This window comes from Nanorana parkeri, unplaced genomic scaffold, assembly GCF_000935625.1.
Source record: "Nanorana parkeri isolate BGI_ZX_2015 unplaced genomic scaffold, ASM93562v1 scaffold1764, whole genome shotgun sequence".
NCBI lineage: Eukaryota > Metazoa > Chordata > Amphibia > Anura > Dicroglossidae > Nanorana > Nanorana parkeri.
Window position 1 is genome coordinate 201777 of NW_017308032.1, and position 26659 is coordinate 228435.

The following is a 26659-nucleotide window of genomic DNA, read 5'->3' on the forward strand; positions in this document are numbered from 1 at the left end:
ATGTTCTTGTATGAAATGCATAGAATGTAACTTTCTTGTTTTAGGTTAAGCACTCTTTTATAATGTGCTGCAGTTAATACAGACCCTTCTAGGAACAGCTGGAACAAAATGTATTTAATGTATTTTATTATTATTATTATTATTATTATACAGGATTAGCATCCATGATCTAGAAAATGTCCTTTTTTTCCATATCGTTCTTCTTTACAGTAACAAGCTGTTGTTTGCATTTCATGTTTGTTTATTTGGGGCCACATGTTTTATTCTTCCATATAATGAGGAAGTCTCACTGAACTTTTCTGCCAATTCCTCTCTAACTGCTGATACATACAATTAAAATGTGATGAGGTTTTTAACAGTTGTTTCCAAGCTACCATCCATTCCCTTACAGGGCCCCTCCTTGCCGTTCCTGCACACACGCCTCTGCCATCACTTCCACATCATTAATTTGGATCTCAAAGTATAATCTTTGTCAAACAGCCCACGGCAACTCAAGACATTTAAACAGGCTCCAGCCCATGAAAAGTGCTTTGTACCCTGAAGAAGACACTGTTCTTCTGCTGGAGGATTAGGAAGAAGGAGGCTGCATAGAGAGTGCTTGCTTTAACTTCAAACACTGGAATGGGGACTCAGAGGGCTGTGACTTTACTGGCTTGTTCTGAAAAGGACAGGTGTAGTGCTGCACTCAGAGGTGTCATAGCTCTACTGATCATTTTCACAGTGCTCAATGTAGGTGGAACCTTATTCATTCTTCTGCAGTGGCAGGACATTGCTTCTAGAGTCAAATTGCTGGAATCCTATCAAAGACCATCCCAGGAGGACCTTCTGACATCTCACCTGACTCAGCTCATATCAGAGGTTACCACAAAGGACAATGAAGAACCAGGAGCTCACATCTCCAGGAACAAACGGAGCCATCGCCACAGGCCACAGGAGTCTTACATTCGAGCAGAAAACGAAGACATGCTTATGATGATGACGTATTCACTGGTTCCGGTAGAGTAATCTAGGGGAAATCTTAAAATACTAAGCAGAAAAACATTTACTAAGCAGAAAAACAAATACTAAGCACAAAAACATTTATCATCATTGCATTCATATAACTTATTGAAAATCATGATTATCATGTTATCATATCATATTAATATGACTACTACTGATACTAAGCTAATAATAATAATAATTGTATAATAAATATTCATCATTCATTATTATATTATTACCTATATTTGCAATAAAAATGATTAATACATAATAATAATAATAATAGTAGGGTTTGCCAGGAAAGCTCTGCAGAGGTCCAAAAAATGCACTGTCATAAACTGACAGATCAGGTCTCAGTAAGATGTAATCTAAAAGTTGATTTCTGATTGGTTGTTTAAGTTACAGACTTTGCTCATCGTTACTGCAATGCCTTACTGAAAATAACAAAAAGATTTCAATTATCTAAGGCAACTGCTGCAGAGCAGAGAAAAGGGATTTTTTTAAAATCATATCAGATGTATTCCTTTGTGGCTGGTTAAAAAAAGAATGAAAGAAATTAAAGTGGTGGCATTAGACTTTTGCCAATAGCAAGCAAACTACATTTTTGTTTATTTTCTATGAAATAAAAGGTGAAATATTTGAATATTTCATAGAATATTTTAATATGCAGATTCTTTATCTCCATTTTCCCATTCCCCTTTTTATTACAATAATCAGGGCTGTATTATTCCTTGACTTTTTTATAGCAACAGAAAAATCACATAACTGACACGATTAGGTACTACATTTACATTACATGAACAGAAATCAGTGAACATTTACTGGTAGAAGCAAATATGACAATGCAGGAAGTCTATTAAACATCAAGCTGGGAATTTATTTGCTGGATCTTGTGGTGTCTAAATATTTAGTGAATTTAAGCACCATAATGCAATGTCTAATGAAATTGGAGTCAAATGGCATGGACATCAGGACATCTTTACTTCCATGCACAGAGTTAAGAGTCTTATTAGGCAGAAGGAAATAATGTTAGTAAATGTTATCAGATGCTGTGCTCAAGCTGAAATGCTTTTATAATAAAAAGAACTGTAAGTTATTCAGCCAATTTAAGGGAGAAGTATTGGGAAAGTAAAATGTACCCATCCCAATACCTAGAGCTGGTATGCGACACTGCAGCTGTCACACACCGGTTCTGTATACAGAGGGCTGAGTGATCATGTACAGTAACTGCTGATCGCTCACGGTCTTCTCTATGCAGAGAGCAGTGACTATCAGTTACCCCTCCAGGGGAGGGGGCAGGCACAGCTGGCTCTAGAGAGGTAGAGCCAACTGTCAATCAGGCAGCGGGGTGGATGGAGACAATATTGTTGGGATCTTTCCTGTTTGCAGGATGACTCGGTGCTGTCATCAGATAGCTGGCAGTAGCCCACTGTATGCTGAATTTGGGTCACAGTAGGACATTAGTAAATGTATTCCAGTGACACAAACGAGAATTAAAGCCATAAAAAGGGTTGGCCTTACTTATTTTCTAACTTTGTTGTATAGGTGGTTCATTGAGTTCTTGCTATTTTAAATGTTAATGTGTTCCCAAAAGGAAATAGTTACTGTATATTACTGTTTGGTGTAATTAAAGCTGAACTCCAGGTAAACAGCTAAATACATATATGAGAGCTGATAGTCCTGACTAGAAAGGAATGGACATGAACTTCTCTGCTATAGTTTTACTTCCTCTTACATGTCTCTTTGCCACTCCCCCTCCCCAAGACTAGACAGTGAATGGAGAAGCAGCACACTGAAAAGCTTATCTCTCTGTCACTTTGCTCTCTCCACCTATCAGCATGTTCCTCGCACTGCAAAACACCCGATTGGCTCCTTGTGCGGCTTTTCCTTCCCTCTCTCTGAGCTTTGCTGTATAGGGACTGAAAGAGGTTGGTGCCAAGTAAAATTCAGGTACTTACGCTGCTTTCTTTTAACCACCTCCCCGCCGGCCGTTGTAAAAATACGGCCAGCCGGGAGCTTCCAAGATCTAAGCGGCGTATTTAAACGTTCTGCCAGCCATGCCCATTTGAGCGGGAAAGCGCCTAAATGAAAAAACAGGCAGCGATGCCTGTTTACATACAAGCGATCCGCCGGTTATAGAGCCGGCAGATCACTTGTATAAGGTGCCTGTGTGTGCGCCCCCCACAGCCCCCCTCCCAATAATTCTAGGGCTATTAATCATTGATAACACTAAACTAACTATCACATACGGGGTTTCTTAACCCCCTATGTGATAGCAATAAAGTTAAATGAAAAAAAAATAGGAAAAAAAAATGAAAGTTGCAAAAACTAAATTTAAAGTCACACATGAAAAAGAATTAAAAAAACAATTTTTTTTAAAAAAGTCACCACCCATACATACACACATGCAAACATGCTTCGGGTGCGTATACATGCGAAAACTATGATTGCGCCCATTACGCCGCAATTTTGGGTATGGTATTTTTTGAGATTTCGCGGGTGCGTGCAATTTTAAGGCTTGACGTGTTTGGTGTCTATTTACCCGACGTGACCCTGTCTCTTATATTTTACCAAAGTATTGGGTAATAATAAATGTATTATAACGTATAATGTAAAAAAATAACTTTTTATTTCTAAATTGTCAGTAATTTTTCCTTAATACAGTAAGAAATAAAAACCCCAGTGGTGATTAAATACCTCCAAAAGAAAGCTCTATCTGTCCCCAGAAAATGGTATAAAATTAATTTCAGTACAGCGTTGCATGACGGAATAAATGTCAGTCAAAGTACCGCAGCGATGAATACTGAAAAATTACCTGGCCAAGAATGGGGTGTAAACACCTGGTCAGCAAGTAGTTAAATAAATATATGTAAATATGCAATCATGATTGCAGAGCTGAATTCATTTGTGTATTTCATATTTGCCTGGAACTCAACTTTAAGCAATTATATTTTTTATGTCCATAAGATATATAATCCATGCAATATGTATATTTCTCATTGTTAAGGTACGGGTCATGCTAGATTTATGCAACAGTACAAAAGGAATCTGCCTAACAGGTATTTAGTTTTCTTTTATTTGATTACAATGTAAGACATTATTTGTAGATTATAAGTATAAAAGAAAATATTGTGTTATTTGGTTATTGCACTTACTGTGTTTCATTCATTTTACTCGCCCCAAATGCTCCTATACCTTCCCCGATACCGTAACTTCCGGTTACAGCGAGATTTCCTCTGATCAGCAGTGCCATGAGGGAACATGGAGCCACCTTCACGGTCAATCAGGAAGCCGGGCGGCAAGTAATGACTCACCGCCCGGCTTCCTGATTGACCGGGAAGCCGGCTCCATGCTAGCAGAAGTACCGGTATCAGTACTTGGTATCGGCAAGTACCGAAATGTAAATATCGGTACTCGTACTTATGCCGAAATAACCAGTATTGGTGCATCCCTAGTTACAAGCTGCGACTTTTTGCTCTTGGTCTTCCGATGGTTTGTGCTAGAAGTTTAGTGGAATTTAACATGCCAGTGACATTCAGCAGGCTCTCCCATACTGCCTTGCATGCCTTCTTATTCTAATTGTTGTCTTCTTCCGTGTACTTCAGCCACTCTGGAGAGGCTGTTATCAGACTTAGACTTCATTTAAAGGAACTGTTTTAAGATTTTGGGTAAATTGTGTTTAAATTATTATTTTACATTTCTCTGACTTAAGATGAAAATTGAAAATATTTTTTGAAAAATGATATTTTGTGAAAGGTTACATATGAGCAGGTTACATATGTCAAGAAAATATATACAAAACCACTGCACATTCCTTCTAAAAGCATTTCAGGGGAATCTGTTTACCAATGGTATGACTTTTCTTAACATTTCTCCCTTTTGCAGTGTTGGTGACAATAATGTGCCAGACATATAGACTGTTAGGCCCCTTTCCCAAAGGCTTTCCGATCACATCCGCCTGTTGGTTTTTCAGGCAGACCTGATCAGAAGCCCAATATAAGTCTGTGGGCAGCCAGATCTATACAGACATGCATTTGATTACCCTCTGACTTAGGTCAGGTTCAGAAAAACAAACAGATCAGAGTTACATTTTGACAGACCGGACCATGCTGTCCATTAACATCTGATTCCCCAAAGGTTAGCATGGGTCCTATATCAGTTGTTTCCTCTACCATAAGAGGTGACATCCGTTACGATCAGCAGGGGATCTGTGCATTGATCCCCTGCAGATCGGAACTGAAAGCTCCCACTTGAAAAGGGCCTTATACAGACAGGCAAGGTCAGTCTTAGAATCTGATACATTTTGAAGGGCTAAGTAGGGAGTGTCATTGGAAATGACAGGGACAGAGAAGATTCAGGGATAGTTCTCTGCTTGTCCTATGTGAGGTTTAGACACCTCGCGCCCTGAAGATCACAGGAAACAATATTTTCTGAATGTCCACTGCCTGTGCTCTCCCTATTACATTTGTATCCACATATTTGAAAATCTGAAATGCATGCACAATCCATCAGAAAGAAGCTAGAATGTTGTCGAACCCTACTAGAAGTCTAAGGAAGGGGAATCCTGTAGCTTATTTCTGGCTTTTTTTCAAGGTTAATTTGCAAGCTTTTGTTAAAAGGGGTCTGGGTAGCTGGACACTGCCATGAAGAACATCTACCAAGGTAAAAAATATGTTTTTAAACATGTTCACCAATGAGAGGGTCTTTTTTTAAGCGGGTTCAAGGGCAACATTGAACATACATAAAGGAAGTTATGAAACACTATGAGTTAACCCTTTAAACGTGGCATAGCTAAATGACAGGTTCCCAGCCAACATATGTTTGTAAACAAATAGGCTGGGCATTCTGGGTGACATCATTAACCAAATAAGCTGCGCCTCTTGCAAGTTACATCCTCAATGTTAAAGGCATGTGGCCTGGTATGGTTCAGGAGATGTGTCACAAACTAGCTGCCCTCCTTTTCCTAGCCACCCAGGCTGAATGCCTTGATAAGGGTCTGTTATGAATTTAAAGTGAGACCCCATGTCTTTATTTTAAAGTGGGCAGTATACATAGTATACAAAAAAAGAGAAGCACTTTGTGGGGTTCAATCTAAAATCCAAACTAGCCCCTTATTCAGAATGTGGCCTGGATAACTAGGAAAGGGAGGGCAGCAAGCAACACCACCTGTCCTATACCTTACCAGGCCACGTGCCTTCAACACTGTGAGTGTAACTACCAGTGGCCTGCCTAAGTCTCCTCTATCCTTGCTTGGCCCCCTGTCCCAAAATGTAAAAAGTAAATAAAAAACACTACAAATAAATACTAAGGACTTCTGCTACAAAGTGGCTTCCATCTCCCAAGTTAAATCTTGAAGGCAATGCTCCCTATGACCAAAAAGTATTGGGATTCCGAAATCACTTATTAAATTTAGTGCTGCAAAGAAAAAGTGGTCAACTCATAAGACTAAGAGAATCTTGATTGTAAGCACCTTTAGGGAAAGGATTAATGTGAATGCACAGTATGTAAAGTGCTGTGTAAATCATTGGCGCTTCATAGATACCTGTAATAAAAAAATAATTGTAGTTTTTTGAGCCCAGGCAATGTCAGCTCAAAACAAATCATTAGCTGAGACTCTTTGAAGAGGCACCCAGCCAATATGGATAACTGTTTCACAGAAATTATATTGTAGCAGGGCAAGGAAGACTTCAAGGTATGACTCACTACACTGTTACAATCACCTTGATCCATATGGGGGCATATGTCAAAGGAGGAAGTGAAAGAGAACAGTGAGGATCTCAAGTTTTCCCAGATGTTGAGAAGAAGGTGTTATTCATGCCTCAGTCTGGGAATAAGGCTCGCCCCATTCTTCAGTGCTAGCAGGTTGGTCTCCATGATATTGATGACAAAAAGTTTATAGGAGTAGAGGATGGAGAGTGTAGAAGTCAACACATTTTGAAATCAAAGTGTGCTTTATGTTTGTTTCTAGAGTGCCAAACAGATAATTAATATTAAAGAGAAGGATTGGTACTGAGTGTCCACTTCTTGAGACCAGTACGCAGGATAAGACTCTTTTCTGTACCTCCCAGCAACATTGCTCTACCATCTCTCTCATTATTAGCTGAAACAGAGGAACCAGTAGCAGCACCAGCCACTACAGTTCAATCACCATAATCAAAGAATGTTTTCAAAATACCTACACTGAACTCTGCTTCTATCTATACTGTATTTAAATGTGTGCAGAATTTTAATTGCCTCAACTTTTTTATTTTATTTTACAGGTCCACCTGGGCCTCCAGGTAAGAAATCACATTCCTTTATAATTGTTTTAATTATAATTAATGTTATATACCGTACTTTCATTTTACATTTCTCTAAGTTTGTTGAGAACATTATTTAGGTAAGAGTACTTTCTAATATTGCCAAGCGTTCCAAGATGGCATGTTTGCACATGATTAAACTGGAACTCTTATTTAAAGGAACCTAAAACTGAACTTCAGGCAAACAGCTCAATACAAATGAAATACATATATTTTTTACCTACTAAAGGATTTATATTTTATCCTTCTAGTCCTAATATTTACATAGTCCTGCCACACAGCACAGCCCTGTCAGGCAGAGAAGATTTCTTGATTTTTCTCTGTAGCAGTTTAGTAACACTTACAGGTCCTGTCCCTCCCCATGCCTGCAAAGTGATGGAGAAGCAGCAGACTGATAAGCTCATCTCTCTGTCACCCAGCTTTCTCCTTCTATGAGCAATGCAGTTCATCTGATTGGCTCCTTGTGCTGCTCCTCCATTCCTCAGTCAAAATCAGATGGAGTCACTGTGCGGGTATTCAGGCATCTGTGGGTACTGGATGTCTGAGCACAATAGTCAACAAGTGAAGATTCCTCCATCTATGCTGTTTAGTGTGGTCGGGGAAAATTAAGGGATTTGGCTCCTTGGGGGAAATTAAGTGATTTCACTCCTTCAGCCCACGGGGCTGAATGAGAAATATCTAAGGGGTGTATGGCTAGCTTTATTCTTTTATTTATTTTGTGTACTCCAGAAATTGGAACCAAATCTAAATATGAAATATGTGTTTATATACCTGATCTTTCTATTCCTGTTTTACATTTAGGTCTACCTGGTGTTGATGGAATGGATGGCATGCCAGGGTACAATGGAACAGATGGTCTGCCTGGATTGCCAGGGAGCAAAGGGACACCTGGTGATACTGGAAAGAGAGGAAAAATAGGTAATAATAATAAGTATAAGCGATGATACATCCCCTGAAAATTATATAAATATTAGGATTTAATGGAGAGGAGGTCAGTGGCCATATAAATATACAAAAATGCAGTCCAAGTAGTGAAAACTAAAATCCTTGAAGAGGAACTGTAGGTTTGCTGCTCTTGTCATAATATGCAAGTATTCACAGCATACTTGCACATCATGGCAGGCTCCCCTCTCTGTTTGCCCTCCTCCAGAGCTGATAGTTCAAAACTGTCCGGCGTTGATTCATCCACCACCCTCTTCTTCACCTCTTCTTCTGGTTCACATCCCTCCTCTTCACCTCTTCTTCTGGTTCACATCCCTCCTCTTCGTCCAATGGGCAGCAACTTGAGTTACATTGTACCGTGTTCATTCTCCACATCGTACAGACGCTAGGAATAGGCCATGAGTGAATACTGTACCACGCTCATTAAACTATTTTTAAAAATAACTTGAAGAGGAAAGGGTATATTGATAGAAGAGACACAAGAAAACTCCATGACCTAAGGTTTTTTTCCTTGAAAACTTCCAGTATAACGCCAAAAATCAAGCTTCTCCAAACTTGATAAAACACAAACTGATTCCATTAAAGCTCAAAGATGGCCAAGCACATTACAATTTGATTGTTACATTTCTGTGCAAAATTCATTATATATACCAAGAATTGTGTTGTGTTAGGACATTCCTAAATAGACCTTTGAATTGAACGTACATTGACAATATCTGTAAGAAATAAGTCAAGGCAACTGGACTTGCTGTATTTTTCTTGAATACGTTTTAAGAAAAATACAGCAAGTCCAGTTGCCTTGACTTGTTTCTAAACAGATATACCATGACCTGGATGAATGAGAACCTTCACAGACGTACATTGACAATGAATGTATATCCAACCCATAAGATTTACAATTAAACTATAATATGTATGGCCAGCTTAAAGCTAAATTCTAGGCAGATATAAAAGACCAAAATGAATGCAGCTCTGTAATCATTATTGCATCATTGCGTGTATGTTGCCAATTAAAGTAGTGGAAGCACCAGAATTTGACCTAATATAGATGTAGGATTCCTACTTTCTGAATGGTTCAGGATGACGCACTAGATAAGCCTTTCTTAACTGGGGTGGCTTGGTACACTGGGGTGCTGTCTGACTTTCTCAGGGGTGCGGTCACGTTTTTGCACAGAATCATGCATTTCCATGGTACAGCAGCAACATGGAAACATATGATGCTAATCCAGGTCAGACGCTAACCAGGACCACCTCCAGCATTCAGAAGACAACAGAAGTACACCTCGATCCAGGAACTGAGAGCTCTGATGTGAAGGGGGAATCGTGATGTAAAGGGTGGCTTCTGATGTAAAAGGGGGAAATTAATGAGAAGGGGGGACTCTGACGTGAAGGTGGCTCCTGATGTAAAAGGGGGACTTCTGAACTAAAGGGGGGACTCTGGTGTAAAGGTGACACCTGATGTGAAGGGGGACTGAGGACTCTGATGTTAAGGGGGAATCCTGATTTAAAGGGCAGCTTCTGATGTAAAGGACATGTGAAAGTGAGGGGGCCTCTGATGTGTATTATTTTTCCTTTTGTGTACAGAGTGGGGGGTGGGTACCTGGGGAGTTCAGTTCATGCAGTTGAGAGCTACAATTACTCCTGGTCAAAGGCTACTTAGATAGAGTTCCAAGATTTAAAGAAGAATGACAATAGCTGCGCTAAGAGTATAATTGTGTTGTAAACAATGGACTAGCTGCAACAATCTGTGATTTTGTAATCGTGTATACTGGTGCTAATTATGTTGCGCTCAGTCAATGTGTGAGCGAATAAAAGCTCTCAAAGTAGATGAGTGAAATTCACTTCATGCTAGTGAACATGGTGGAAAACATTTTTTTAAGTGAAATTATCTGTGCATACAAACTATAACACTTACAATCTGTATCCCAGCATCAAAACCTCTGTTGATGCACGTATATAAATGCAAATGTGCAGATCCGTGATTCCACTCTAATTAGTGCATGATGCTTCAAATATTATACCTGTGCTAAGCTTATAAGTGGCAGGACAAGTATCAGGTGTACAAGAAAATGGCTTTACTAAGATGACATAATAGCAATATCTCTACTGCTACAATATATCTGTTCATACACCCAACAGGTGTTTCTTAGAAAGAAAGAGGATGGATTGACTTTCCTTTCTTTGAAGGCATCAATTTGTCCAAAAAAACTATTCAGTTTGTATTCATAATGAACAACGATTATATCCCAACAGCGATCTCCTTATTGTAGTAATCGGCCGCCTCTTCGGCCGCCCCAGTCCCACATGGATGGGCAAGCCGTGCGCAGCTTCCCCCTTCCTTTTCAATCAGATCACACCACATTGGCGGTATCCCCTATGATGTCTCAAAGGAGAAAGATAAAGAGAAAAAAGGGTAGGGCGCCTAAGTGCAGTAAAAAATGTTTATTCTTCCACGACACAAAAAAAATGCACTTACGAGATCGTAGATTTCGTCTCTCCCTTGACGCGTTCGTCTTCTTGACTTTATCAAAAGGCATCCCTTTTGATAAAGTCAAGAAGATGAAACGCGTCAAGGGAGAGACCTGCCTTTGCCTCTTACAGCTGAGAACTCTTTCGTTTACATGTGATTTTAAGTCTACGATCTCGTAAGTGCATTTTTTGTCACAGCGCAGCATAATTAGCACCAGTATACAAGATTTAAAGATGTTTCTTTTCTGTTATTGAGGTAACTTGGAAATGTATTACAAATCTAAGTTAAAGAGGACCAAGTGTTGTTTTTAACTCAGATAGTAATAAATGTTGATGTTTTTTGAATTATGGAGCTTCCTTTTTCTCCATGGTTTAGGTAACTGCTTATTTTGGTGACTGTCAATTTGTCTGCCAGAACTGCAGCATGAAGCCACTATTGCAGCAGGCAAATCCTTACCTGATACAGCCACACTGAGCTGAAAAAGATTTGGAGATTCATATCTTGAGCATTATTTAACTTTTTACATAGTAAATGTACCCGCTTTAGGTGAGCTTTTTTCCAGTATTAGGTGAAGAGATGACAATGATTGCCCTGATTACATGGGCAGAATGCCATTATTCTGAAGTACCAACGTTTGCTAATTATCCTTGAAATACAGTAAAAAAACAGCAAGGGGTACATGGTAAATATACTTATCATAAGCTGAAAATCACTGAGCTAAAAGACTTCCTACAGGCTTGATTTAAAGTTAAAAACACACTTATATACATTTTATGTTTTTATTGGTATTTAAATAGATGTTTATGAGAAGAGCTGGTACATTCAATATGTGTGCAAAGAGGTCAGGGAGAAAAGGGACACATGGCCCATTGAGTTTACTGCACATTGATCCAGAGGAATACGAAAATCTTGTATAAAGTGTGGGCTTTTTTGCTCCAAAGGGGAAAAATTATCTTCAAGAACCTTGATGTTTAAGCCTAACTATATGAATAAATTGAATAGTAACAAAGTAAAATTCCTGATCTTTCCTTTGGTAAAGTGATCTATTATGGAATAATAATTCTTTTATTCCCTGTTAATGCCATCAGTGTTTTACAAGTGTCTTGATAGTTCTTGATGGTATCCAATTTGCCTTTGAATTTCTTTTCCTCTGCATTTCTCATCAACTTCTCATTTTCACACTCCAATACAATGGAATTAATTTGCTCTGTTACTTTTCTAATGGCTTTCCTCAGATCCAGACACTCCTGCACAATTCTTTGATGGAACCTGTAAAATTAGCACTTTGGGAGTTGTAGATGTTAAATGATCTCCTCCTTGCTTTTCTTTATTTCCACGTTTGCTAATGTGGTGCTGAGGCGCTACAGCCGGTCTTGCACCTGCAAGAGCTTTGTTACAGCATTGCCAACTGGTTTGATGCATTTGACTGTCTTTGCTTTCTTCTGATTGACAATTTTTCGTTTCATTTCCTTTAATTGATTGTTTAGTTTGATGTGGTCAGCAATTTCCACCTTGATTAATGATCATTAGCCCCCAATGTGATAGCAATGAACTTGAGTGTAAAAAAGTTTCAAACATTATAGTGACATATAAAAAATAAAACCCAAAACTTTTTGAAGCGCTCTACCCCTTTGTACATGCACATACAAACACAAACAGGTGTCGGGGGCGCTTATGTGTGAAAATGACAATTGTGCCAGACATGTTACTTATTGCCGTGAGTGTCAGAGTGAGAGCAATCATTTTAGCACCATCACTCACTGTTACCTCTAAACAGATGACCTGTAAAAGGCCTTTAAAGTGTCCTCTATGGGCAATTTTTGCTATTGTTGTTTTTTTGTCATTTAACGGGCGCCCGCAATTTTGAGGCTTGACATGTATCTATGTACCCAACATGACCCAATCTTTTATATTTTAGCCAAAAAGGCTATTATACTCTGTTTGTGTGCACTAAATTACATTTTTGTGGTTTTTGTTCCCTAAAAATATCCATTTGATAAACATTTGCACAAGCATTGTGCGACTTAAAAAATTGCAACTAGCATTTTATTTATTCTACAGGACCTCTGCTTTCAGAAAATATATAATTGTTTGGGTGTTTTAGGCAGTTTTCTAGCCAAAAATTCAGATTTTAACATGTGTGTGCAAAAATTTATTAAAAATGCTCATTTTGCAACCTTACAACTGCTCTGGAATTGACCACATAAGCCCAGGCTTAAAAGATTTTCCACATGGAAAGTAAAAAAACCTTGCAAACACCCTGTTGCTGACCGGCTGGGATTCCGCTGTTTGTACTCCTGCTAGTCAGTTGTTTTAAGTGATCTGCTAAACAGCTGTGAGGCTTCCACACACTCAAAGCTGTTTTCTGGCACAATGTAGCACAGCTTCAGAAACCCATTAGCTTTGTATGTGAAGTGTGGCGTACTGATTCTTAGAATATTTATTTTCCAAATTAGATGTAAACCCAATCACTAAAATCTAATATACGCTTTAAGGTGGCTATCTGACCCCTCTCCCTGATGACCCTCCCCATCATTGCTTTATAAATACCTTTAATCCTGCAGTATTGTAGCCTGTCCTGTGACATCATGGGTAGGATAAGCAAATCTGTTGTTAATCAACCCATCGGGAGTTTGGCAAATATGAATCTATATAGCATTGAATTCAATGGGTGGCTAGTCTTGACTGTATATTTTGGTCATCTGTATTCTAAGCAAGCTATTGCGAAAAAAAGTAATGGGAAATCAGACATTACCTTAGAGGAATATTACCAATGCCAAAATTGAAAAAATAAAAAAAGTACATTGATTTTCATACGGCTTTGTGGGTAACATACACAAATCAGTTTCATGGCAACATTTGTAAGCACCCTTTTTTTGCAGCACCTCACTGCATCATTTGAAATGGTTGCATAAAAGGGTATAAACAGTGCACAAAAACACTTTACACCACTACCCCATATTTTCCATATATATCCTGATATGTGCAGCTCTTGAAATATTACAAATGACAATCTGCAGTTATATTTTTATTTGCATTCTGTTTCTATGTCAATTTAAGGTCCAGCAGGAATGAATGGGGAACCTGGTTCAAAGGGGGAGAAAGGAGATCTGGGTGAAATCGGTCTACCAGGGAAGGATGCCATGCCGGGCAAACGAGGTGAAAAGGGTGAGAAAGGAGACAAAGGTGACACCTCAAATGACATCTTTAGTGAAGGTAGGTTGCTATTGTACAGTATATATAGTAGTAATCAATAGGTAATAGGTACGTCCATAATGTTAATGCATCCAATAACAGCTGTGCTTCAGAATATATAATTATTTTAATAAAGGGATTTCCCAGAAGCAGTAGAAGTATGCTGTTGTTTGCAATTTAAATATGGAGAGTATTGGGACCTGTAGGTATAAACGAGCTTGTAGTTAGGGCCTCAAACAAATTTACAATGTTTCCCAAATTTTGGTCCTTCCTTCAGAAGCTTTACAGTGTCCAGGCACCAATCATACTAATGTTTAATGTTAACACATGTACTATTTACCTTCACTGCTATAATACTGCTTTGCTGTACTGACAATGACTACAGTGTCTCTAAATACACAACAAAAAGTAAATTTTTTCCAACCCTTCAATTATTTATATTCCAAAAAAACTAATTTCTGACTTCCAAGATAGCAAGCACCAACTCAGGATATTGACCTTTCAAAGCTGCTCTCTTGGACCCATAAAGCAGACAATCTAGTCTGCTAATATATAACAGATAGAATGAGAGTGCCAGACCAAGAGAAGTCCAAAATCTTTTAATCACTCAAGTGATAAACAGTAAAATAGATAGTAAAGTAGATAGCCAGCGTTTCGGGGGCTACAATTTTCCCCCTTCATGAGGGCTAAAGAAGACAATAAAACATAAGAATAAGCATCATAAGAATATTCTTAAAAATCCATATACAGTAGGGATGCACCGATACCGATACATGTATCGTTATCAGTGCCGATACCAAGTATTTGTGCAAGTACTCCAACTCACCCAAATGCTCGGATACCTTCCCTGATACCGGAACTTCCAGTCAGAGGGAGATTTCCCTGTGGGAATATGGAGTTGTAATGACCCGGCTCCCTGACTGGCCGGGAAGCAGGCTCGATGCTGATTGGCTGGGAAGCCGGCTTCCCGGGCCAATCAACATCGAGCTGACCAAACAGCCAGCTCAATGCCTATTGGCTGGGAAGATCTTTAGGATCTTTCTGGGAATTCCAGATTTCCCATAAGCCCACAGTCCACTGGCATTTTGGTGTTGGTCAAAAAATTCCCTAACTACTCCTAGAATCTTTTCAGATCCAATAACTTAATATCTTTTGACTATCTCCAATCCCACTATTCTATCCCAGACTCTGAGTGATTCTGCTTTTTATAAATAAAACACTTTTTCACTTGCCTTACCTCACACTCCCCAGTGACCACACCTACAATAGTCAAAGCCATATGCACTAATTTATAGCTATAACATCCATCTGTTATCATCCTACCTCCACACACCAATCCTAAAAGACAACGTACATGCTGGCTTGGGAAACAGATTTCAGTGAATCACTATAGACTAATAAAACTACCAACATAAAAAATTCCCTTTGTTCTATCTCCACTCAAGAGTAGACATGTAAATTTAGTTTTGTTCCAAATGCAAACTCGGTCAAAATTCGAATAATTCGAATATCGTGCAAAAGTAATTGCAGTAAGTTCTGCAAAAGGGGCCCAAACCAAGTACTGAGTACATATGCATGCTTGTACTTTTCAGAGGTCCGATATTGTTCTATGTACAATCCTTGTTTTATTGATTGCATGTAATAATCTACTTTTTTGAGGTTGTGGATTTGGGGTTCTTGGGGTTTTCATGAGCTGTAAGCCATAATCATCACAATTATGACAAATCACGGCTTGAACTATCTTGCTTTGCATGTAATGAGTCTATCTCATATATTAGTTTCACCTTTTAAGTTGCATTAGTGAAATAAATGAACTTTGCACGATATTCTAATTATTCGAGTTTCACCTGTAATATATTTCTTTATTTTCTTCTGATTTAGTCTACTTCACTCATGTTTATCAATCATTATGTCTAACATCATATTCTTGTCATTCCAAACAAGTTACTGTTTTGCTTTCTTTGTACCATTCTCATTCTTTCAATACTGTATACTACATGCTATCATGTTTTTGTCAATGGATTACCCGTAACTGAAATTTTTTGTTATGTAATCCACTGTTCTCTTAAAACAAACTCAAATAAAAAGAAAGTAAATTTAAATAACTAATAGTGCAATGTTTGGATTATTTTTCCACATATCTGCAGGTATGAAAGGGGAAATGGGACCTCCTGGGCCACCAGGTCCTCCTGGTCCTCCAGGACCTGTGGGTCCACCAGGAAGGAAAAAAGTCAAGTCTGAGAAACTCGCACAGACTTTCAGCAGTAAATGCACAGGTAAGAATGTCATCTTTTGAAGTAGGATTTGTATCAAAAACTCCCTAACGTTCTTCCAAGACATTTTTCGTAGTCTTCTTTTGTTTTCTGTAACATAGTTGTTTTCAGATCCAGTTGTGGTAGAGAAAAATGTTAGCTCGACATTTTACATAAACTTCTTTTTACTATACCATAATTTACTATGTGGATGTATAAGGCATGATGTTACAAGTAATCAACCTTTTTAGGCTGAGAAGAGGTTCTAAGCAAAAACAACAGCTTTGTGGAGTGCCCCTTAGTGACACAGCTTCAGAAAATGTTTTAGTTCCTGGGGACGGAGCAATTTTGTCAATTTTTGCTATGAGTGTGTTTAACCATAATTTCAATCTTCCTCATGCATTACACCTACACATATCGTATACCGCTTTTTTAAAGGACAAAATGGGATTTAATTTGATGTGACATATATGAATTCTTATTTTTTTAATAAAAAAATACAAAAAATGGAAAAAGAAACACATTTTCACAGTGGCAATTAAATGGCAACAAAAATGTGTACTAATTAGCGTAGCTAACAGAAAGTAATTAATATTACATTTTTATATTTGTCCTTATTTGTAGTGTATATCATATGTCTGGGATTTCAGTTTATTTTGGGAGTAATAGATCACAAAATACAAGGAGTGTGGAACAATTTTAGAATGTGGTATGTTTGTCTCCTAACTTTAATAGCCTCCTCTGTACTATATCTTCTTAAATAGGTTTTTTCTCTATGTTAGATGTATCCCTTAAACTAGCTCTAAGTGAACGTGCTAGGAAGCATAAGGCAGTTTCCTAGAACATGCCATTTTTTTATTGAACATATTTTTTTGTTTTACTTTTTTCCCTTTTTTCCTTTTCTTAGACTTTTAAAAATTGTTTAAATTATTATTTTTTAAACTAGGGGGGCACTAAAGGGTTAATTTGTAATTCACAGGGGCTTTGGATACTTCACAATTTACTGACGGTGCATTTTACCTGCCTTTGATCTCCTTTTGACTTGCATTTGACCTGCTTCGTAAGGGTTTTACATTCCCACAGACTTGTATGGGAATGGAAAACCCGTCAGATGTGAACAAAAGCCTATTAACAAAGACCCTAATGGATCTTCACCTTTTTTGTTCTTCAGTGCACCACTCGATGGCTCAAATCTGTGTACTGGGTTGTGTAAAGCAAAAGTTGTGATTGGTAGGGAATGTGTCAGGGTGCCATATAAAATGAGTAGCATAGGAAAACAGGGAGTTTATGAAACAAATGCTGTGCATGTGCACTTTGATAATGTAGAAGTGTGCTTCTATCCGTCGGTTTAGTGTAAACAAATGTAGACATTTTTTGATCATTTACAGTTACAAGCACAGGAAGGAAATCTCACATTCTGACAGAATGGGATTAAATACTGTCCCAGTAACATGCTTTTCAATTGTGAGACAAATGCATTAAATGAACGGGAACCTGCGTGCCCCGAAACCTGCGTGCCCCGAAACGTGCCCTGAAACGTTGTGCTGTACATGTGACAATATGCACCAATAAAAGAAAATTTACTTTTGGACACATTACCAAGGTGTGCTGGTGACGTTCCTGTTTTCCTATGTGATTTATGCGGCACCATCCACGGTCACTTCAGCACCCACCTCTTGATGTAAGGGGAGTCCGGTAAGGAGTGCGATGGGAACTGCATATATAAAATGAATAGGACCACAACACACTGCACCATAGTTTGTTTGTCACCGTGTGTTAATGTCTGTTTGTCAATGTCTGATAAAAGGTTACTGCATAGCAAAAGTGTAAATCCAGCCTTAAAAGTACTCTTCCTTCCCCGTAAGCACTGGAACTTTTACATACGGCATTTTAACAGCAGTTGCAAACAAGTATAAAGTGAAATATTAACAATCTATAACTTAATATAGTAAAATGTTAATTTTAACAATTAAACAACTCTAAATATTTATGGGTACAACAAAATAATAGCAAATATAATCATCTATATAAATACTGGAGAAGATTAATTCCATAGTTAACTTTACTAGTGTGTTATGTAAGTTCATTTTGATAAAATTCCCCAAACCCAAATATACACTGATGACTTGAGAGGACTTGATGTCATTGTCCTTGACTTTCACTCGAAATGATAAAGTCTTGAGAGTCATCTTTATTTCCCTTGCTATGCCTTGTTAGGCAGCTCGAATGGCATACTGTGCATATTAGCATTTTAAAGAGGTTTTATCTCTATGTTAGATGTACCCCTAAACTAGCTCTAAGTGAACGTGCTAGGAAGCATAAGGCAGTTTCCTAGAACATGCCAAAATAAGCACCACAACATGTTTAAAACCTATATCTGTACTGAGAAATAATCCAGAAACCATATCCAGAATTTGGAACTGTGCAACTATAAAATATTTGCCATATACGTGTAGCTAATTGTTTAGTATCCTCTAATCATATTTTATTATCCTGATATTATAATTGCTTTTAGTGAATATAACAATGAAGGCATTATAACAATAACTGACATTACTTTACGTACACCTAAAAACTATTAGTCCCATTTAGGTTCAGAATGCCTGTACTTACCTTTCAAAACTGAGGATTTAGTGCCCCAAGGTCCTCCCTTTTGCTTTTGCTGATGTAAATACTATATCAGCAGATGTCATTGCAAGCTAAAGAGCCTGTATAGAGTCAATAAGTGACCTGGGCCTTGCATCAACATTTCCCTTTGATTGTTTACCATCAAAGAAACCCTCCACTGCCTTAGATCGCAAGAATAGGCAGATCTACAGTACACTGTGTTTCCATCCATGAAAACACAGTACATGTTTCAATCAAACAATTAGAAGCAGATATTGAATTTAAAGTTCTGCAGTGCTGCCTGAGATACAAAGTAACCTACTAACTTCCACTTAATAGCTATAAATACAGAGGGAGGGCCCAATGCATACTATTTGACACAATATTCTATCTCTGTTTCTATATAAATTTCTAACAATGTATTCATGAAAACAAAATGTATAATATTTATTTTCTTTATTTATCTATTTATTTATTTTTATAAAAACTAAAAATAATGATATCTTTATAAAATAAAAATATTTGTTTTGTTATTGAGATAAATGTAAAATATTGCATGTGAATATTTCATTTTTATCTATGTAAACGCTAGCTCTACTCTAACTCTCCTTTTCATGCATTATCCTGTCTATTTTTTATCAACTATGTTTAAAAAAAAAAAAACCTGTTGTTTACAGAAGTCAACAGCTCTAAGTAAAATTTAAACACAAGTGAATGAGCCAAGGGCACGTCACATCCACTATACCGTTCTGTTCTGTTCAGACAGGACCACATAGAATTTCAATTAAAGAAAGACTCTGAAAGTAAACAGCTTCTGCTGTGTTATTTCTTTAGAAAACCCATAAGGCTCCATTGGGATGGATGCCCCCTGTATTAAATGTGTATTTGTAAAACAAAGATTTTAAATAGTAAAAAAATATATATCAGTTTAAAGGATAAAAAAAAAAAAAAAAAAAAACCTTTATAACTACCCATTATAGTTTTCCTTTTTTTTTAACTGTTCTGTTGTCAGGAGAGTCCTGTTCAATTCCTAATGATGATACGATGGAGGGAAAATCAAATGGAAAAAGCAATGACCAACCTCTAAAGCAAGAAGGTATGCCAGATTTTTATATCAATAGAAATATATTTGGATATATTGCACCTCTTTATTGTAGTTTTATATGTCCCCTCAGCAGACTGTACTATAAAGGCAATTGATAGCCCAACAACTGTTGCAAAAGCACAGGAGACATTTGGCGCGTGGATGATGGATTTCTCCACCTGGATTATTGATGACCGAATCTGGATTGCAGCACATTTTTCAGGTAGAAGATCTAATAATTAAGTCACTTACATATGCGCAGTCCCCTGGACTATTTAAGGATTTCTGAAAGGTACGGTGTATAATACACACACTCTAATATTCTGTATGAGGATATAATATATTAGAAGTACTCCTGGTTTATATGCCATAGTACAAACCTTTCATGTAAATGTAATAATCATGTATTATTAATAATCCTGTATTTAACAGGGATGCAGGGATGTTATGGTTTTTTTGCAGTGTTTGAGTCAGCATTGTAAATGAAGCCCCTTTCCACTAATAAAATTCAGTGGTGGACTGTGTATACTGTGCTCCTAACTTACTATTAGGGTGAAATCTTTCCTCTACTGCACTGAAATCCCAGCCAGGATTGTTAGCCCTACCTATCCCAACCTTTCTGTCCACTCCACATGCATATGGTAATTTCTTTATCACCAAAACAATGTTGCTGCATTGGCTACCATGAGCCTGCCTGGACAATGTGCGCTAGTGATTGGCCCTTTGAGATGCAGTTCTGGGGGCTTGCCTATATCATTAGGAACTGAGCTTTTAGCAGCTGTAACAATGTCGCTGAGAGTAATAAAAGCTATTTCACCCTACAGGAACCATATAAACAAAAAATAATGCAAAGGCATGCTCTTCAAGAGGAGAGGAAGGTTTGCGTAAAGCCTGGACATACACTTTAACACTCTTGATTCATGGTTACATCTGGTGATCCAGTCCTGGCGGCCTTGCACAACCTTCCCACTGTGGCTATTATTGGAAACTAAGGCATATCACAGAATGCATTTTAGATATCTACCCTGACTTGTGTTTGCACTACTTATAGTGATTGAAGACTGAAAACCTTTCCTGAGAGAAACAAGGAGGCTTTCATTGCTGACCAAATGTTTCCTGTCTGGCTGCCATGCTAATGATCTTGCTTCAATAAGTCATTAGACTTAACAAATATGTAGATAATGATTTCTGACTTTCCTAATATGCATTCATGTTTCACATCCTTGAGAGTATTAAAACAAGAGTATCAGCAGCCACGAAACCAGCAATAATATCCGATAATACGACTATACCTTAATTTGCAATCCCACAATCTTCCGCTCAGCCAATTCTGTTTTTGAAAGTTGGCCTGTTAAAGCCACAGGCCATGCCGGTCTTGGACTGGCCTTGTTGCCACCCCTCTTGAAGTCATCATCACGCCAGCACTGCAATCAACGCAGAACCACATCATCAGGATGGGATGTGGGCGCTGCTAGAAGTACCCACCCATATTCCATACCTGAAGATCAGAGGATTGGGTTGTTGTTTATTATGGAATGTGGATTAGGTATTACTGGGTGTGTATCCAGAGTTTTGCTTTAATTCAGTCAAATATAATGACCACTGTGGACAAAAGAAAGGTGCAGGGATTTCAGTCAATTTCTTTAGGCTCATTGTTTTGAAAGTGAGGCTCTGATGTATACACTAATCTGGAATAGTAGTTTTTCCAAAAGTAATACAGTCGCTAACTGCAGTGGAAATAATTTCAAGTCTACAAGGCTCCGGTGCAATGAGGAAGACTACGACACCCAGTGCTTTGCAATCCTACAATGATTTCCAGTACAGCAAGCCATAAAAAGTATTTGGTTTGTATTATTGCTTAGATAAAAATAAATATTTTGGATTATTTAAGTTCTTGAAAATGCTCTCCCTAGGCAGAATCTTGACAGCTGAAAAGTATTGTTTGAAAACAAGGAGACGACTTTAAATGCATATATAGCAGGAATATGCACATAGTGGAGGCTGGATGCCAAGTAGAATTGGTGTCTTTTGTATGTCCCAACTGTTTTTCCCATTTGAATTTGCTAAATATTTTATGTTTGTCTCTTCATGCAGGATTAATAATGAAAGAATATGAAAATGTAACGGCTTTACAAAATGATAGCTATAAAACGATGAAACTCCGCTGGTTCTATCACGGCTGTGGGCATCTAGTGTATGACAAATTACTGTACTATCACAAAGGAGGGTCCAACAAAATTGTAAGGTAATATACTTTCATTGGCCTATATTAGCATACTAGACTGTCTGTCTGTATTGCCGCACAACAAATAATCTGATTCAGAATTATACTGGGACTAGGATTCATTAGTGTCTAAAAGAAAAAAATGATCTTTCCCTTAAGGCCTCATTCACACACAACGCAAGAGAAAAATTGTATGCATATTTGTAAATGCTTATAGTCGCATATTTGTGTGTATATGCGGGAATTGTATGCAATCCCAGAATGCATCATTTTTAATAGAATCTTTAATGTACTGTATGCGCATACGCAGAAATTATGCAGAAATTCCAAGCCCAGACGCATCTCAGTTCCATTTTGTTTTTGCGCATCTTTACGCAGCACAAAAATATGGCTCCATACTCGGCTATGTGTATGGAGCCATTTATTTGCATAGGTTGCATATGGGAAAAAACGCTGCGCGCATCTATGCGCAGCGTATTATACGGCAGTGTGAATGAGGCCTAATAGCCATTTACTATCCATCTTTTAGTGCAGTAAGGCCTCATTCACACTGCTAAGAGCCGGCCCGTACAGATCCGTGCGGCAGGCATGGTCGTATCGGGCCACTCCCAGAAAGGACAGGTGCTGCGTGTGATTGTATGCAGCAACCTGTTTTTTTCTATGGGAGTACACCGTCGGATGAGGTATGCCGCCGGGTCCCCTCCTCTCTCCAGACACTGTCGGGCTCTCGGTCAATGACTGAGTGCCCGACTTTTCAGAGGGGGTGAAAAGGCCGCACCCCCCTTGTGATGCCACTGTATGGATGACAAGGAGAGAGCTACACGAGAATGAGTGAAACAGAGGGGGAGCGCCAAATAACAAAATGTAATTGGGGGATACATGCATTGGGGGAAGCTGACAGAGAACACAGCATGGATGATAGAGGGAGAGCGGTCAGAAAATGTAGTATGGGTAAGAGAAGGAGCTGTAAACAAACATAGTGGGGGCTAGGGGAGCTGCCAGAGAATGTTGTGTGGATATTGGTGGGAAATGTGTCAGAGTATATACTGTTATATGGTGGGGGAGGACTGCCAGAGAATGTAGTATAGGTAACGGAGGGAGAACCCCAAGATAATGTAGTGTGGGCCATGGGTGAGAGAGCTGCCAGAGAACATAGTGTGGATGGTGGGTGGACAGCTGCCAGAAAACATTGTGTCAAAGGCAGCGTGTGAGGTGGGGTTACTAGAAAATATATTGTGGATGGTGGGGGGCTGCCAGAGAATGTAGTTTGGACACTGAGGGCAAGGTGTCAAAGATGATATTGTAACTGGGGGGTGCTGGAGAACTAACTGCAAAAAGTGAGCCAAAGCTACCAATTGCAGTGTGGGTGAAGTGGACAGAAGCTAGCTTGTAAGCTGCCGCAAATGGAGAGTTTAGCACTGTGGATAAGTCGAGACAGAGAAACTGATGATAAAATGATATCTCTACCAGGACAAAGCCATTACTAAGGGAGGAATGTGTGTGCTAGTGACCTGTCAGTGTTGCAGTGCAAAATGTTTGGAATTGAGAGGAGCAGTATATGCTTTCCTGCTATGTTTATTACATATTGCAGAATTTTAAGAAGTGAAAAAGAACGTTACATTATCTCTTTATATCACACAGGGAAAATGACTGAAACTGACATCTTGTGAGCAGCTAGACAGGGCTGAGAATTTTCATGTGCACTGAGCAGTTGGTCAAGGTTAAGAATCATGTACTGTGAGCATCTAATCACGGCTGAGAATCATGATGTGCTTTGAGCATCTAATCAGGGCCAAGAATCATCATGTGCTGTGAGCAGCCGGTCAGGGCTGAAAATCATCTAATCAGGGCTGAGAATCATGTGCTTTGAGCATCTAATCAGGGCTGAGAATCATCATGTGCTGTGAGCAGCTGGTCATGGCTGAGATTCATGTGCTGTGAGAATCTAATCACGGCTGAAAATCATGATGTGCTGTGTGTGAACATCTAATCAGGGCTAAGAATGATGATGTGCTCTAAGCAGTGGTCAAGGCTGAGAATCATCATGTGCTGTGTGCATCTAATCAGCACTGAGCATTATGATGTGCTGCGATCAGCTGGTCAGGGCTGAGAATGATGATGTGCTATGATTAGTTGGTCAAGGTTGAGAATCATTATGTGCTGTGAGCATCTAATCAGGGCTAAGAATCATCATGTGCTGTGAGCATCTGATCAGGGCTGAGAATCATGTGCTGTGAGCAGCTGCTCAGGGCTGAGAATCATCATGTGTTGTGAGCATAGAATCACGGTTAAGAATCATGATGTGACATGAGCATCTAATAAGGCCTGCAAATCATCATCACCAGTACAAAAAAAGTTTAAGTCCATTACATTCATTTTATTATGTAAGAGGATATAGAATAGGATGAGAGTTTAACAGGAATTCTTTTGATTTTTCTTCTGTTTTCAGGTATGAACTAGAGACTGAATCCTTTGAAACACTAAGTATTGACAATGCCGCATACCACAATCGCAGTTACCTCTTCTCAAATTCCAAGTCTTATTTTAAATTGGCAGCAGATGAGAAAGATCTCTGGATTATCTACTCTTCTGAAGTGGATAGAAGCATTATGGTTGCTCACTTAGATGGCAAAACTTTCTCTGTCACTCAGCATATCAACACGACATATCCAAAGTCCAAAGCTGGCAATGCTTTTATCACATGTGGAATTCTCTATGTGACAGATACAAAGGATTTAAGGGTGACCTTCGCTTTCGATCTCTTAAAACAGAAGCCAGTTAATGCTAGCTTTGACTTGAGATCATCAATGTCTGTTCTCGCCATGCTGTCCTACAACCCTAAAGATAAAAAACTCTACGCGTGGGAAGAGGGACGTCTGATGTTATATCCTGTCCACTTTGTAACAAATACTTAAATAGGTAATTATTAGCAAAAATTACAAGAAAAAGCAAACTCTTGCGGGGCCCATTAACACTATTTAGCTGTATATTTATAAAGCAGTGAATGTGACATTCACCTAACAGTTACTACAGGTGCATGTGTATTAAATCACAGTGATTGATTCACCTGCAGTAAAATTTTACATTCACTGCTTTACAAATATGCCCCTATGACACCTGCGATTACATTTCTAGTGTTTATTATGAAGAAAAAGGTTCTCTGTACTTTGTTGTTCAGTTTCAATAATCCAAAAGATTAAGTTACACAGTACATAAAAGAAACGAGAATATTTTGCAATATGAGTAAAATCATCTACAGATGTTTATGTAATATATATCCCCTTTATTGTAATTCCATAATAAAACACATTTTCCATACTGCAATAACTGCAGCATACATAACGTAAGACTGTATACTGTGCTACCCCATCAAAATGCTAAATATTACTAAACTCTTTCCCCCACTCCTGTAATGAATCCTTCCAGGTAAATAGGGTCTGTCCATGGAAAGGCTTTATAATGGGGAAAAAAGGTAATATTTATTCTTGTATGCCAGTTAAAGTGGATCTTGCACTAAAAGGCAAGATCCACTTTCTCAATATTAAATCCCCCCTCCCCATTCAAAATAGTTACACCCCATGCATAGGAAACATCTATGAAGAAAAAAGTAAATATATACCTGCCATACACTCAGCTTCTGCCCACAGCGCCTTGGCACGGGTGACGTCATGATCCTTCTAGCGAGATTTGGGATGCATTTTTGCCAGGATTGTGATGTTACTCGCTCCAGTGTGGAAGCCAGTGTAAGGTAAGTAAGAGGGAAATGCATCAATTTTGCATGGGGGTGGTCAGCTAATGAATAAGCAAACTTTGCATTTTAGGGTGTGATGCGCTTAAAGAGATCAAAAATATTTTAGTGTCCAAACTAATGACATTCATTTTGCCAGATAGTTTTATTATTGTAATATTGAAGTTAACACTGCCAATGTATGTTACAGGAAGTCCAATCCTAAGAATATATTTTCATAAACATTTTTCAAATCTACCTCAGTTTATTAAGGTTCAGGAATATTCCAGTAGAGCTACTGAAGAAAATGGACTGCCATATCAATGCAAACCATTGTGGCAGTTCTTTCCACATACTAGCAGCTGGAGGCTGTACTTGCTGTGTGTATCCTAAATAAGATCATTCATTTGGTATTTTACTTTATCCTGACCTACAGGCTACTCACACTACTTTGCTCTCACGTCAGTCACAGCAGATTAAAAGATCTAAAAGTTCACCTTTACTTCTGCCTACCTAAAAGTAGCACTAAGACCCTTGAATACTTACATGTTGGTCTGCCCAGCTACCAGTGATTCACTGCTGCTGCTGCTGTAATGGTACTGGGCTTGCCAATAAGTTCACACAAAAAGTATCAAGGAAGCAGCATGCAGTGTGTCCCTGAAGGGAGCTTAGTGAAGCCAACAACTAGATATTTGAGCATTGTAAATGGTACAGTTAGACAGTAGCAATAGGGTGAGGGATAGGAACTTTTTTGGGGCTTTAGTGCTCTTTTGGTTCACAGGAATACATTTACTAATGTACTCCTGTGACCCAAAGTCAGCATCTAACAGGATACTACCCACTATATGCTGACAGCACAGAGCTGTGCTACAGCT

The 26659-nt window shown here is 38.5% G+C and overlaps 1 protein-coding gene across 2 annotated transcripts; it reads left to right on the top strand.

Annotated features, from left to right (window-relative positions):
- The first annotated feature begins 418 nt into the window (after window positions 1-418).
- On the top strand, window positions 419-25021 carry GLDN (gliomedin). Of its 2 annotated transcripts, none has more exons than XM_018571469.1 (10): window positions 419-996; window positions 3992-4043; window positions 7245-7262; window positions 8085-8201; window positions 13756-13911; window positions 16038-16166; window positions 19762-19845; window positions 19928-20056; window positions 21928-22078; window positions 24507-25021. In XM_018571469.1, the coding sequence occupies exons 1-10, from the start codon at window positions 622-624 to the stop codon at window positions 24970-24972; spliced, it is 1677 nt and encodes a 558-aa protein (XP_018426971.1). In that variant the 5' UTR covers window positions 419-621; the 3' UTR covers window positions 24973-25021. The 2 variants fall into 2 exon arrangements, with proteins under 2 accessions (XP_018426971.1, XP_018426970.1); XM_018571468.1 differs by having other exon boundaries at window positions 420-996; window positions 19907-20056.
- Window positions 25022-26659: the final 1638 nt, after the last annotated feature.

What these genes read in the sequence shown, in the direction of transcription:
- GLDN (XM_018571468.1), top strand. Translation starts at nt 622, where the DNA reads ATGGGGACTCAGAGGGCTGTGACTTTACTGGCTTGTTCTGAAAAGGAC. An exon ending in TGGAAAGAGAGGAAAAATAG is followed by an intron (nt 8,202 to 13,755) that starts GTAATAATAATA and finishes TGTCAATTTAAG; the next exon opens with GTCCAGCAGGAATGAATGGG. An exon ending in TTTCAGCAGTAAATGCACAG is followed by an intron (nt 16,167 to 19,761) that starts GTAAGAATGTCA and finishes TTCTGTTGTCAG; the next exon opens with GAGAGTCCTGTTCAATTCCT.